We start from the raw sequence: 16,056 nt of genomic DNA on the forward strand, positions 1-16,056 counted from the left end.
CCCATGTGCGTTCACTAATATCATATCCGCGCCAATGAACAAGATATTCCAGCTTATTTCGGCATCGCCTTGAGTCTAATATCTCTTCCATCTCAAATTCTTCATTATTATCTACTTCTGTAGGAAGCGGTGGCATTTGTCTTCTTCCTTGTATATCCACTATCTTATTTGGTTCAAGAAGAGACACGTGGAATACAGGATGGATCTTCATTGACTCCGGTTGATGTAACCAATAGGCAACTAGGTTGATCTGTTCAGAAATAGAAAATAGGCCAAGCCTACGATAGTCCAACTTGTCACAAGGTCGAGTAGTCTTGATATTGCGACGAAGTAGCCATACCTTATCACCCACGTTGAGTTGTGGTTGCTCCTTACGATATAAATCTGTGTTTATCTTTTGTCGTTATTAAGCTTCCTTCAATTGCATCTTCATTATTGCATGTAACTCTGACAACCGATTTGCCATATCTTCTGCTGCAGGATTATCAACTTTTGAAAAATCAAAAGCATCAAGTCGTGGATGATAGCCATAATTGGCAAAGAAAGGTGTTTGTTGCGTGGAGGAATGTACCGTATTATTATAAGCAAACTCTACCAATGGCAGAAGGGTTGTCCAATCATCTTGTTGGTAGTTGATGGTACACCTTAATTACTGCTCCAAGACTTGGTTTACATGCTCTGTTTGTCCATCAGTTTGAGGATGGAAAGCCGAAGATAGCTTTATGTCCACTTTTAAAATCTTGAAAAGGGTCATCCAGAATCTTGACACAAATTGAGTTCCCCTATCCGATATGATATCTTTAGATAATCCATGATAGCGATAGATATTATCAATGAAAAGCTTAGCTGTTTCTTCACCTGTGATAGATTTTGTACATGGCACAAAATGTGCCATCTTGGTGAAACGATCTATTATCACAAATATAGAATCATAAGATCTTGAGCTTAGAAGATTTGTGATGAAATCCATAGAAACAGAAGACCATGGTTGTTCTGGTATAGGTAATGCCTGAAGAAGTCCGTAAGGTCGATGACGAGGAATTTTTGATCTTGAACAAATATCACAAGATTGTACAAAGTCTTTGACTGACTTCCACATTTGTGGCCACCAAAAATCTCTTGATATGAGTTCTAAAGTCTTATTATATCCAAAGTGCCCTACTGCTGGAAAGTCATGACGTGCTTGAAGAACACGTAAACGTACTTCTTCTTCTGGAACATATAGGCATCCTTCAAAATATAATAGATTATTCTTGAACTCGAACTTAGAAGGATCATGAGACTTGAAAGAATTATTCTCGATATCATGAACAAGAGGGTCTGAGGACATACTGGACTGGATTTGCTTGAGAAAAGTTGAATCAACAGTCAATGTTGATTTCATTGCTCGGAGATGAAATTGCTCCGGTTTCAAGAGGACCATTCTTTGTTGCTCAAAAGCTGCATCTCCTTCTTTTGGTGCAAAATAAGAACGTCTAGATGGGGCATCGGACAAACCTTGTTGTTTTCCTGGCCAATAAGTGATGATGAACTCAAATCTTGACAAAGACATATTCCAACGAGCTTGACAACGATTCAACACGCCTGTTGACATGAAATACTCGAGGTTCTTGTGATCTGTATACACAGTGATTGGACTAGAAGCGCCTTGTAGATAATGACGCCATTCTTAAAAAGAATCCACGATCGCAAGAAGTTCTTTATCGTGGATCTCATAATTGATCTCGGCTGCTGAGAATTTTCTTGAATGAAAAGCTATCGGATGAAGTTTGTCATCTGATCCCATTTGTGACAAAACTGCACCCAAGGCAAAATCCGATGCATCTGTTTCCATAAAAAATGCCTTGAAAAAGTCAACATGATATAAGACTGGTGCAGAGACAAACGATGTCTTCAAGGCTTCAAATGCTACTTCCGCTTCTTGATTCCATTAGAATTTGTTTTTATTGATCAAGCGTGTAAGTGGAGCTGCAACTCGTGAAAAGTCTTTGATGAAGATCCGATAGTAATTGGCAAATCCTAAGAAACATTGGACATCTCTTACTGTCCTTGGAATCTTCCAATCCATGATTGTCTGGACTTTCTTAGAATCCATCATGAGACCATCATTTGAAATGATGTATCCTAAAAAGTCAACTTGAGTAGTGTGAAATACACACTTTTCCATCTTGGCGTACAATCCTGCATCTCTAAGTTTTTGTAATACTTGACGAACATGTATTTCATGTTCTTCGACGTTCTTAGAATAGATCAGGATATCGTCTAGATAGCAGACGACAAAATTGTCTAAGAATTCACGAAATACATCATTCATGAGATGTTGAAAAGCAATTGGTGCATTTGTGAGTCCAAAGGGCATGACATTATATTCGAAATGTCCATACCTGGTTCGAAATGCAGTCTTCCATTCATCTCCTTCTTTGATCCGTACTAGATTATATGTTCCTCTTAGATCTATTTTTGTATAGATCTTAGCTTGATTCAACTGGTCAAGGAGTCCTGATATCAAAGGTAATGGATACCTGTTCTTGATTGTGATCTTGTTGAGTCCTCGATAATCAACACACATTCGTAAAGATCCATCTTTTTTCTTTACGAATAGAATTGGAGCTCCTGCTGGAGATTTTGAATGGCGTATGAAATTCTTCGCTAAATTCTCGTCAATATATGTCTTAAGTTCAGCCAACTCATCTTGCGATAAACTGTAAATTGGTCCAAATGGTGGCTGAGTTCCTTCCTTGAGGTCGATTGAACAATCATATGGGTGATGCTCAGGAAGAATATCTGCATTCTTTTTCTCAAAAACGTCTTGATACTCCTGATATTGACTTGAAATGCCACTTGAAGTCTTTACGTTTTCAGAAATAGGTGCAGCATAAATAGCAAAAGTTGATCCTTCTTTTGCTGCGTGTATAAATGCTTTTGCACCTATCAGTACGAGTTTTACTATACTAGACTTATAATTTTTTACTTGGTTGATAGAACTATTAATAACGCTCTGGGAAAAGTCAAGTTTACGTGAATTCCAATCTATTCGAGGGTTATATTTTTCTAGCCATGATAAACCTAAAATAACTGGATTGGACGGGGATTTAATTATGTTAAAAGCTATGTAGCTATCATGACCGTCTATTGTTACTTTTATAGGATGAGTTTTATGAGTGACATCTCCAGAAGACAAGGGACGACCATCTATGACTTCTACATGTACTGGTTTAGGTTTCTGTATAAAAGATATTTTACGACTTTTAACAAATTGTTCATCTAAAAAACATGCTGAGGCTCCCGAATCTAATAAAGCAGAGGCTTTGTAATTCTTAGGTCCTAAATATAAGTCTATTATAAAATAAGGAGAGGGTTCTGAGGAGAGGATAGGACCTTCATTAGGAATTGTACAAGGTTCCAGCTGCATGGTCCCTATTGTAGCTGGACAAATCCGTTTTCCGACATGTTGTCTTCTTTGACCGTCGTACCCCTCATTTTATAGTTGCGTCGTTTCTTTGGACAATGTTGAGCAGTGTGCTTAGGTTCTACGCAATATAGACATAATCCTTCTTGACGATGACAAATCTTTTCTTGATCAGTTAGGGATTTAAAATGTATCGCGTCAATTTGCATGTCTTCTACTTCCGAATGTACGTTTGGCAAAGATGTTGATGTTGCCATTGAGTAATAACGTTGAGGTTCCCGTGAATGATTTTCGGATTGAAATTCGAAAAGTCAATTATCACATTTTACCACTAAATCGATTGCTTGACTCAAAGTTTGAGGATCAGGTAAGTTGAGCATCAATTTCTTTACTTCGTATTGCAATCCATAAAAAAATTGACTGATGAGTGCAACATCATCCCACTTGATGTCAATTGCAAGTTGTCAAAATTGTGAAGCATACATTATTACTAAGCAGTTTCCTTGTCGCAAAATTTGGATCTTGTTTGTTGCGACACGAGTTGCATCTTGTTCACCATATATAGATCGAAACTTTGCCAAAAAAACTTCCAAATTGTCCAATATTGGATTTCGTTGTTCAAGAAAAGACGAAAATCACGATAATGCAAAACCAGAAAGTAGAGTGCCAATAAACCTGACTTGTGATCCTGGAGTTGGATAGCTTTGCGGTTGTAGTTCAATTGCCAATTGTACTTGATTGATGAACCCTCGAAACTTTGATCTTGTACCATCAAATTTCTCGGGTAAAGCAATTCTTGGTTCTCTAGTGCTTTCAGGGTGTTGTACAATTGGAGAAGGAATGTGATTTGGTACAGATGTTGAAGCAGCTCCGATCATCTCTATATCTCCACTTTCTGCTATTCTTGTTCTTTCTTGTGTTGGTGAATTGAGTTGATGCATCGCAAGCATTAACTCCCTCATTTACTCTTGCATTTGTGCCATTGCACTCTTCATTTCAACAAGTTCTGCCATAATGATACTAAGAAGAAAAAATTGTTTCATATTGCGCAAGACAAAAGAAAAATAAAAGACTTGATAACAAAGAAGATACTAATAACAATATCAGTTTAGAAGTGGGTAATCCGCAAACTTCTAATACGCTTATGTCTTGTTAAGAGAAAGGGGTAATCCACTCTTACTCAAGAAAAACAAAGCTCTGATATTGTAAGTGTACTCTTATCAATCTGTCAAGGGCAAAGACTCGATGAGGGAAAATATACACAAAAAGACTATCTCGATATAATAAGTCAAAATATATACAAGTATGTATATTAAAAGGAAACTGGAATGGCTATTGCCACAAGACAAGAAACTAAAGACTCTTGAACCTGGACTAGGAGCAAGAAAGGAGTTGACAAGAGTGAAGAAGCCTTCACTCTTGTCTCTATATATACTATCTAACTAGGGGCTACGTGGCGACGTTCTATGGGAGCTCCAATATGTGTTGACTTTGTAGGACACATTCCTTGACTTACAAGGCAAGTTTTTCTACGTGTAGACCACATAGTTAGCTTGATCTTCAAGCTAACAACATGTGTGGCACATGGCCAACTTGTTGACCACGTTTCTAATCCAAAAAGTCAATTAAAGACACCTATGAAGTCAAAGCAGTGTTTAAGAAGTTTCTAGGAAGCTTCTATATTAAATATTATAGAATTAACTTACTTTTACCTACTTTTACTTACTTCTACCTATTTCTATATGTAATTATTAGCTTACATGATTATGGCCGTGACAGTAATCTAGTCTTAATCAAGATTAAATAAAGCTTTGATATTGTAAGTGCACTCTTGTGAATCTATCAAGGACAAGAACTTGATAAAAATAAATAGACAAGTAAGACTTTTTTCAAAGAAAGATGACTAAATAGAAATAACTAAATATATATATTAAGAAAGAAAGTATAATGGCTATTGCCAAAAGAAAAGAAAACTAGAGTCCCTTGAAACTAGATTACAAAGAAGGAAGGAGTTGACAAGAGTGAAATAGGCTTCATTCTTGCGTCTATATATACTATCTACCTAGAAGATACGTGGCAAAATTCTATAGGACCTCCTAAAACGTGTTGACTTTGCACAACACGTATCTTAACTTGCAAGGCAAGTTTTCTATGTGGACACCACATAGTTAGCTTGTTCCGCAAGCTATTAATATGTGTGGCATGTGGTTAATTTGTTGATGAAATTTCTAACCTACTAATCAAGTATAAGGACATGTAAAGTCAAAGCAGCGTCTATAAAGCTTTTCTAGAAGTTATTATGAAATTAATCTACTCTTACCTACTTCTAATTTTTCATATCATCTAAGTAAAAATTATAGTAAATATATGTCTGTGACACAAAAGCACCTTTAAGTTAAGTTCTTAATCAAGCATGAATTATTAGAATTGGAGCTGATTCAAATTTTTGGCAAATTTTGGAATAAAATGAGGTCTGTTGCCCTCAAGTAGAGCACAGTTGAGGTTAGTTCTTTCTATCTTTTTTTTCCCACTCTTCTTCTTCTAACTTTTGACTAAACCTTAACTCAAATTTTTATTTCCAACCTTTAATTCATTTTAATTTTTTACTTTTACTTTTACTTTTATTTTTTTATTTTTATTCTATTTTTTCTTTTCTTTTCTTTTCTTCAATATACAAAATAATTTTTATATGCTAAGATAAATCAATAAATTATTATTATTATTATTTATATTAAAATAAATAATAAATAATAAAATTTTAATTTAATTTTTTTAAATAAATATAAATATAAATATTATTATTATTATTATTATTATTATTAAAATAATATTAATTATTATTAATTATTATTATTTGAAAGGTAATAAATTAAATTAAAGTATAACCACCATCAATTGAATTAATGTAACAATTGCATAATTAGAAGTTCTCTATTCTACCTCTAGAACCTATTATATAGCACTAATTTCTTAGAGAGGTGGAATTTAGGCTCACAAGTTGTGGCTTCCTTGCATTCACTTTCTTTCTCAATTATTTTTTAATCATTGTTACTATTGCCTTAGGGTACTTGTCATTTCTCACTTTTCAGATCTTCATTTCTTCTTTTCTATGAAGTAAACATATCATCGCTATTAGGTGATCTAGTTTAACACAACTTCTACTACTATGAAGTGTGATGTGAATTCTACTTTGTGCATATAGAAGATGAGCTATATAAGAAGAGATATCTATGTAATTATTGCAATAATTGAAAAGAACCACAATCAAAGAATATTGAAGACCATGTTGGAGCTTCATATAGATTACAACTTTTGAGCCAATTGATGCTATTTTTTTTGCAATCAGCCACCTAATATTAAGAGAAAGGCAATGAAAGACGTTAGGCTAAATAAACTATGGCTGTTAGATCAGACTTCACATTGGAATATATTTTCATGGCCTTTTTAAATTTAATATAGTATTAATTTGATTTATTCGTAGCAAAGATATTTATACCACTAATGTAGTATAATTGGAAGTTACTTGTAAGATATAATTCTAAACTGAGTGGTACTAGAAGATAAGTGATGCTATCTTATCAAATCATCTCACAACAATTGAGGATTCTTTTGTATCAAAAAGCTACTCTATAGTCATTCAAAATCTTACTTTGTGAGTTCTTGCTATATGACAAATTCTTGATTCAATTACACCATGCATAGATGAATTAGGGTTTAAAGATTACATGAAAAGTTGTAGATGAAAATTGATTGAGTTTAGATAATTTCTTATTTGTAAATAAAAATTGATTGAATTGAGATAATGTCTTCTTTGTAGATCAAACTTATTCATAGATGAAAGATTATTATAGATGGAAGTTTTAATTTGGATGAATTTTTTATTAAAAAAATAAATAAAATAAAAAAATAGAAAAAAACATATATAATATGAAACATCATAAAAATAGTTTTTTTAAAAGTGTACATGGCTTTGGTATTATTGTATAGCTTATGTTGTGGATTTTTTATGCTTAATTAGAAATTTAATTTTTTAAAGGAATTAAAATCTCTTAATAAGAAGTACAAAGAATTTTTATTTAATTATTCATAAGTTAATTAGTAGTTGTAGATTAGATGGAATCACTTATTAAGATGGTTTATTTTATATTATAAGTAGAACTTATTTAAATTCCTTATATATTAAATCAAATATTAATCAATAATTATTAGAATATTAAGATAATTAAATTTTTGTGAATTAGAATAGGCTTTCAATTAGTGGGTCTTTATTTTAATTCACACCTAAACAACCATATCGCTTGCCTTTTAATTGAACAACCATATCGCTTGCCTTTTAATTGAAGAAGAATGAGGATTAAATCATGTAAACAATAAAAACATCCATATTGCAGCAAATTCTTAAGTAAGATGCTACAACTACAAAAATAAAAATGCCATGAATGGCATTGTGAAAGCGCCCTAAATGAGAGTGTGCACCCTCTTTGACTAGATCGCAATGTTAGAAAAAACAAATCTTGCCCGAATGCATTGAAGTAGCAACAATCGAGCTTGCAATCAATGAAAGAGCACTCACCTAAAGAAACATACATTAGAAGATGTGTCTTACAATTGGTGTGTCTGCAATGCATCTCAAAAGAATCAGAAGGAAAAAAATAAAATAAAATAAAAAATCCAGGTTGGTCCAAATTCTTATTAGCAGAGAGGCTGCTATAGATCAAGAGCAGCTTATCACCTTTGTGATCATTTTTTCTTTTTGTCTTTTTTTCCTTTTTTTTTTTTCCTTTTTTTTTTTCTTATCTTACTTTTCCTTTTCTATTTCAATTAACTTTATTTCTATTTATTTTATAATATTTACTTGTTTAAACTATTAATATACGATTATTTTCTTTTCTATTTTTTTCTCCTTCTTTTGAGATGTTTGGAATCAAAGAGTTTATCTTAATTTCTAGTCTAATTTAAATATTTAACAAAAATAAAACTACTACTATAAAATCAAAACTTATATTAGCTAAATTAAGGAGAATAATCTATTTTAAAATTTCTTCTTAAAGAAAACTCTTCAGAGATCTATTCTTATAACTGACATTCTATTATTTATTGTTTATGTCAAAATTCCTACCTTAATTCACTAAACTAGTGACTTTTAACACTATAAGTGCATTTTTTGTATTCAACACATAAATGAGTCAATTAAATGACTCACACCCAACTATTTTATATAATAGATATTATAATTATTAGTAATTTTTTCTAAGTAGTTAGGATCTATAAAGATCTTAAGAGATGCATGTGGATTATAACTCTAACTAACATAAGTTGTACAATAATTTTTTATATTAACACATCAAATAAAAACCAATGATAAAAAAAGATACAAATATAAATCAAATTCTTCAAAAACATTACTCTACCATGTGGACCTTTTCTTAATGTGGACTTTCTTTTAATGTGGACATGTTTGTTGAAATAGTCATTATAAAACCAAAATGAACTTTTTTTGCTAAATTCTTGTGATGCTCAAGTCAAGCTTTAATAATTAGGTAATGGATTCTACAATAGAATCATTTGGTAGGCAATTATGGCCTTTAATATTATGGCATGGCAAGTATTCTAAAATTTGGCATACATACCACAAGTGCAATAATTTCATTGCAATCATTTCTCAAATAAGTTATACAAATACAAATTTTCAAGGATTTTGAAATGGGCTGTCAAAAATAGGTCATATTACTTTAATGCAAGTTATCAGATGAATCAATTATAGAAAAGAAGCAGAGGTTTATCTTATTTTATCTTTTTTGAAGAAGATATGCTTGTGATTTTTAAACAACATTGTGAAATACATAATAAAATAAAATAAAATAAAATAAAAAACACTAATCCATCAATGGAATCTATTATAATAGATTAAAAGAATTGTATTATTCTTAAAAAAAATCTATGATGTATTCTTGATCTTTATATAATTTTAATAAGATACTAATAACAAAAGCTTTTCTTGGATGAAATCGAATTAAAATGTATATATATATATATATATAATTTTATTTTTTTAAGTGTAAAGAAAAAAATATATATTGATTTTAATTGAAAACCTGGACTTGTTAACTTGTTTCATTTAAAATAAAATATTACAAATGAAATTTATGGAGTACATCATCATAAGAGACTTTATTTATTTATTTGTTTATTTAATCCATTTTTTATAAAAAAATTAGCCACAATAAAAAAGTTGTTTAAAAATCACAATGAACTTTCCAATAGTTTGTCACTTGCATCATTTGATTAAGACCAAAGAATTTACAATTCCTGAAAACTCAAAAAAAAAAAAAAAAAAAAAAAAACACCTTAAAAAAGCAATTGAATATCTTATAAAATTAAACAATTCCTTCTTTAAAACTTTAAAACGAACATGTAATAAGATTTTGATGTTTGTTGTATTACAGTGACAATACAATTAAAGGATGTTCAACCTTCACACATTCAAAAGTCTTAGATGATTCAAATATAAAATTTCTGATATCATGAAATTCCAACTGTTATTTCTAAGTAGAAATCTACAAAAAATCAACAGGTTCACTGGTATATGCTTATTAAAAAGAATCCCTTAAAGGAAGCTGAAAGAAGAGATTATGAGAGAAATCGTATTTATGTTTTATTTTATTAAAGTAAAAAAAAAAAAAAAAAAAAAAAAAATCATACCTGTGAACGAGTGAAAAAAATATTAAATTGTGGTATGTTTTAGAACATTTAAATGTTTTATTTATTCACAAGTCAAGAAATAAAATCATTGTTTTTGGAAGTAACACAAGAGTTATACACTGTGTGTGTGTATTTTATTATGTCTAGTACAACATACATTTAGAAAATATGTAGTGGCTACTAATTAAAAACTTCTATTTATTTTAGTTCTTTGTTGGTAAACATATGTGGTTTTGATATATATATTCTTACTTTTTATTTGATTCAATAACAAAAGTATGTACATGTTATTTACATGATACAGTTATATGTATATTTAAATTAAATTAATTGAACCTTAATTTGATTAAAAAAAATAAAATTCATGTTACATGTTTGCTTTGAGGTGAAATTATGTTTTCATCTCAAAGCTTTAATTAATATATATATATATATATATATATATATATTATTTCAGAGGTAACATCACATAAATATGTAAATTTCCAATTATTTATCATAAACAAGATTATTTCAGATTCACTATCAACAAATACATAAATAAACCCATAAAAAAAATTAAAAATTAAAGAAACAAAGAATAATATAAGAAATATCAAAACTCCTTTTTTTTACCTTTTTTCACAAAAAAAATTCACATTGACATGTTAAAGAAACGTACACACACACAACTTCATGCATGTGGAAAAAGTAATACACCAAAAGTTAAAGTTGAAGTTAAAGTTGAAAGTTACGAAAGTGACCTGTATGCCGATTGTGTAACACAAACGAACCAAGAGGAGCAAGCACATGGAAGTGGCACGCCAGAATGGGTTCCCGTGCACGTAAGCAAGCGGTTCCCTAAGACCACGCGAAGCTAATGACCGAGCGAGAGAGTGAGAGGAGGAGGAGGAGGAGGAGGAGGAGGAGGAGGCACGGCGACGGGGGGGGACCCTTGACCGTGTCAACATGGGGGGCCGTATTAGGTCCTTCCATACCCCAAAGGGAGGAGGAGAATAGAGGAATCCCTTGCTTGCTTGCTTTCTTGTTTACGCCTTCCAAACCCGTTGCGCCTCTTCTGTTGTTGTTGTCGAGGAGGAGGAGGCTACTGTTGCTGCTGTGCTACCATCACCGCTGCCATCGCCTTACATCCAGGTTTCTATAGCGTCCCTCCCTCTTTTCCTTCTGGAAGCCGCTTAGTTCATTTTTCGTGTTATTGCACCTTGTCGTGGCGGTAATGTGATGGCAACCAATTTCTGTCGTTTGTATTAGGCTGCGATGTGTTAGAATTCGTACGACATGTGATGGTGAGCCTCGGGGTCAGAGGTGTGAGTTAGCCTGATGTGCTAGTTTGTGGATCGAGGTATAGTATTGGAACGGGTTTCTGTTAATTTTCTCATATGATGTGTTTTGGAATGGATTGATGATGATGTTGATGGTGATGATGCAGGGAGTTACGTGACTGGAACGGCTGTGTTATTTTTATTTTTATTTTATTTTTGGTCCTTCTAGAGCGAAGGAAGTGGAAGGTGACGTCGTCGTCGTCGTATTTCGGAGAGCAGAAGATGGCCGCGAAGATAAGACCGGTGTATTGTGGGAACTTTGAATATGACGCTCGGCAGTCGGAGATCGAGCGCTTATTCAAGGAGTACGGGAGGGTGGAGCGTGTTGACATGAAGACAGGCAAGTTTGATTTCGCACTTCTGGAAATGCTTTCTATGATCATTTTGTTTTGTTTTGTTTGGGATCTTGCGGCAACCCATCGTGAGCTACTTCGCGTAGGGTTTGTTTTATGGGGGTAAGAGCGTGGCGAACGGAATTGTAGTTGCGACTGTGTGTTGTAACATTCTTTTTCCTCCCCCAGCGATGGTTGCGTTACTTGTGTTTGTGCCATGGAAGCTCGTGTCAGGAGTTTGCATGTAGATATGGGCGGTTCACTTATTCGGAGCAAGCGTATCATTATCATGGCGTTAAGGCGGAGGTTGTAGTCGGTTTATTTCTCTTTCCACATACTTGAGTTTATTATTTGGCGCTACAAGATATTTTAACTTCCTTTTTATATTTTTTTGCGACATACTTATAACAGGTTGTTTTGTTTCTCAGATTTTGTATGGCATACTACTTTCAAACCCGCGGTTAGTAAAATAAGATGTCAAAAGAGAGGTAGTCACAGAACAATTAAATGTTAAGTAATCGATCATCTCGTTTCGTCAAATGATATTATACTCCTTTTTCAGAGTCATTTGAAGTGAAGCACGCTTAGTACTTGATGCGTTTCAAGTACATAATATATCTGTTTTCCGTGGTGTATTCCTTGGTTCCCACTTATTCTCGGAAGGTTTAACAAGGATGCCTTCGGTAAATCTGAAAGGAATTGTGAGTTCTGTTCCTCGTAGTGTTTCAGACTCATTTTTCCATCATCGTAAGGAGGTTAATTATCGGTAGTGTCGAAGAGGATGTGCTTATGAAACACTCTCAATTTTCTTTGAAAGGATCAGTATGGTTTTAATTGCCTCACAATTTTAAACCGATTCTCCAATCTGATGTTTGTTGTAGACACTTGTAAATAACATGTACAAGATGGCTGGGTCATGGGTGTAATTATCGTAGTTTCTCAAAGATGGGTGTGTTACCGCAGGCATGAGCATGAAGAGCATGGCAGCTCTCTTGCTGGCAGTTTGGTTGAGGATATTCCATTACTACATGGCTCCTCCTGCCAACATTGACTTCATTTATGTCATCAGAACACATCAGAACAGTTCCTGCCCTAGCCATCAGCAGTCATCATCTTGTCATCAGTCATCAGATTTTCTCCTTCTCTAATGCAATGGGTGGCAGCTCTATGACAACGTTTTGGCTCCTCGTGTGTGCGCTCAAGGCATGTGCCTAAGTTTTCATCACTGAAATCTACTTCAGCACCGATTTTCGCCTCAGCTTGTCTCTATCTCCGCGTGTGCTTCATCTAGAATTGCACTGCGGCAAACGTTCGAGATCGACATGATTGTGCAAGCTTGGCTGTCCCTTATGTCTTTGTCAACAATATACTCCTGACTTTCCTTTGTGCAGACAACAGGCTGTGGCCAGGTGGCTATCGACTATTCCTCTTAAAGTAGCTGATGCGTAACTAAAGATTCCTAAGGGGGTGCTTGTATTGTTTTTTACCTTAATTATCGTGGGCTTGGTTTCTAATACGTTTCTAACGTTCCTACTGTGGCCCCTTTCTTCCTCCGCGCGTTGTTTGTGGTTGCTTATGCCTGGAGTTTGTGGGTGCTTATGCTCGGTGTTTGGTTGCACAGGATTTTCGTTTATCTACATGGAAGATGAGCGTGATGCAGAAGATGCTATTCGGCACCTTGACAACATGGAGTTCGGCCGGCAACGCAGGCGGCTCTCTGTGGAATGGGCCAAGGTAACATGGCAGTCCAACATGATTGTTCAAATGTGCAGTTTCTGCTACATGTCGGAAAGCAGTTTTGCGTAATGTTATATGTGCTGTATTGGGAAGTCCTTTGGGTAATGTATAAGAGAACATCAGTAATTTAACGTCATGACTTTCTATCGCTCTCAGCAAGGTGATGGTGCAATTCGTAGGCGAGAGGATGCCCGCAGGAACAACACAAAGCTGCGTCCTTCAAAGACCCTGTTTGTTGTGAATTTTGATCCTATCAACACACGAGTACGAGACCTGGAACGACACTTCGAGCCTTATGGGAAGCTTGTGCGGGTGCAAATACGGAAGAATTTCGGGTTTGTTCAGTATGAGACCCAGGATGAGGCCACCAAAGCCTTAGAATCCACCAACATGAGGTAACATATATATAGCGCTGATGGATGTAGAGTTGCTCGTAAGTTGCGAGGACAGTTGGCAAATGTAATATTTCTTTCAAGCCCTATTTTTACGCTAAAAATCTATTTGCATGACTTGAGCTGGGACGGCCTGTTGCAGCAAGGTGATGGATCGCGTAATCACAGTGGAGTATGCAGCTCGTGAAGATGGTGAACCACCATCTAGTGGTCGGGGTGGTAGTCCCAGTCGGTACAGAGGATCCTCGAGAGGCAGCCCATCTTATGGACGCGATCGAAGCCCTGTCCGAGGAAGTGGACGAAATCGCAGGTATGAGGCAGCTACCTCTTGCATTTCGAAAATATGCAGCTTTCATATATCTCCCAGCTTGGTATTTTCATACGAAATCTCACAAAGTTGGGCATTCCGAAACGAATACAGCCAATCCAGTAGCCACAATTAATGCAGCTAACCACAACTCAACTTTTTATCCAATCTTTTTTACTCTGAAGGTTTCTTTGTGCTTAGCACCAAAAAGTTACCATATCCTCTCAACATGCTTCTAATACTGAATTCTTATATTCTGTAGTCCACCTGCCCGAGGTCGAAGCCGATCCCCTGATTACCGCCCATATGCTGGATCTAGGCGTTGAAGCGGCACAGAACGATTCTCTGACCAGAACAAACAGCAACTATTTGTTGAGGGATTTAGGAGTTGGACTGCATATGTCAATTTGTTGTTTGTTGTGGATAAGCAGTGGCACGGAGGTCATGTATTGGGTTTATGTCAGGTACTCTTCCAAGATAGATTAGAATGAGTGCAGCTAGATTTTAGACCATCTTAGTACACTTGTTGGACCTGGGATTATCTTCATGGGGTACTTTTAGATTTTAGATTTCATTGTCATTGAAGGCAGCTTCATTATCGCATGTAAATTTTTATATTGCAATGTTCTGCAGGCAGTTTTGGGTGCATTACAGCTTTTTTACAGTGTTAGTCTCAATGTGTGCTGGTTACCGTGCATCATTTCTTCAGGTTTTTTTGAGGTTTCGATGGCATGCATTTTACCTCTGGTGTAGGGGGCTTCATTGAACATTCGTCATATATTACATGTGAGAAATGGCAGCATTAGAAATGTTCAAATGGAGATGCTTTGTAACCATGTATGCATCACCGTGAAATTAGGAATGCCCAGATTAATTCACACATAATCCAGTGTACATGCTTGATGAACGAGTTCCTGCCAGTATTGCATAGATGGGTCGGTCCACTAGTGAGTTCGAAGACACAAACCGTGATCCAAGTCGTTGACGAGATACGAGTCACAGTCCTTAAGGACAGACCTCACTGTACATTGTCTTACCAAAGAAAGACTGTCCAAAACGCTCTGGTCCTCAGAATTTCTCTAGAGTAAGGAGCACGTGAATCCTTTCGAGTATGACTTCTGTGAAATACATAGCTTGAATCAGTATAGTGCCACCGTCTCCCCAGCCACTGATGGTTCTTGCAATGCTGGGGATGACGGACAAATCCTCCACAATGAACCATGTTCCTTCTGGTGAAGGATACTGTTTTCTGTGGCCTGCTGCATTCTGGTAGGTGCAATATTTCATGTCACAAACTCATGACCTGAGAAGATTGTTCGTATGGATGGATCAGTTTCTTCAACTTGCAGCAACCTGAATACTGCTACTACCAAGGAGACTTGTTATTAGTAGATGCAATTACCACCATTTAGAATACTTCTTGTGTGCTCAAATTTGTGTGCTAATTAGTCTTCTAGACTAGAGCATATATCAATTGATAATATTTTGTGGAAGAGTTTTTTTTTTCATGTCTCAAAATTGTCTTCAAGTCATATGATAATATCTTATTTCATGTCTTGTGATAATATTTTGTGGAAGAGCTTCATAGACATGACTTTGTCTTTATACATGTTTATAGGTGATAGATAGGTTGATCACTTGGCCAACAACTTGATTACTTATTACACATGCTAAATACTTGTTATACAAATTGGACATGTGGGACACACATGGAAAACTTTTCTTGCAAATTAAATATGCATTTTGGAAGTTAGACACTTATAAGAGGTCTTATAGAATGTTGCCATGTAGCTCCTAGTTAAATAATATATATAAAAGCAAGAATAAGGCCTTCTTCAACTCTTTTCTTGCTTCT

The 16,056-nt window shown here is 34.7% G+C and overlaps 1 protein-coding gene across 2 annotated transcripts; it reads left to right on the plus strand.

Annotated features, from left to right (window-relative positions):
- The first annotated feature begins 11,112 nt into the window (after positions 1-11,112).
- Positions 11,113-14,849, plus strand: LOC112293707 (serine/arginine-rich splicing factor RS41). 2 transcript variants are annotated; one of them, XM_024543442.3, is made up of 6 exons: positions 11,113-11,245; positions 11,541-11,773; positions 13,387-13,499; positions 13,659-13,897; positions 14,037-14,204; positions 14,464-14,849. In XM_024543442.3, exons 2-6 carry the CDS (start codon positions 11,656-11,658, stop codon positions 14,525-14,527), a joined length of 702 nt encoding a protein of 233 aa, XP_024399210.1. In that variant the 5' UTR covers positions 11,113-11,245; positions 11,541-11,655; the 3' UTR covers positions 14,528-14,849. The 2 variants fall into 2 exon arrangements, with proteins under 2 accessions (XP_024399210.1, XP_024399214.1); XM_024543446.3 differs by lacking the exons at positions 11,113-11,245; positions 11,541-11,773 and adding an exon at positions 12,729-13,174.
- Positions 14,850-16,056: the final 1,207 nt, after the last annotated feature.

Source organism: Physcomitrium patens, chromosome 16 (genome assembly GCF_059467195.1).
Source record: "Physcomitrium patens ecotype Gransden chromosome 16, ASM5946719v1, whole genome shotgun sequence".
Taxonomy (NCBI): Eukaryota; Viridiplantae; Streptophyta; class Bryopsida; order Funariales; family Funariaceae; genus Physcomitrium; species Physcomitrium patens.

Excerpts from the sequence above, each read along its gene's own strand:
- LOC112293707 (XM_024543442.3), top strand. The coding sequence starts at position 11,656 with ATGGCCGCGAAGATAAGACCGGTGTATTGTGGGAACTTTGAATATGAC. Across the intron at positions 13,500-13,658 it reads TCTCTGTGGAATGGGCCAAG|CAAGGTGATGGTGCAATTCG; the intron begins GTAACATGGCAG and ends TATCGCTCTCAG. Across the intron at positions 13,898-14,036 it reads TTAGAATCCACCAACATGAG|CAAGGTGATGGATCGCGTAA; the intron begins GTAACATATATA and ends GGCCTGTTGCAG.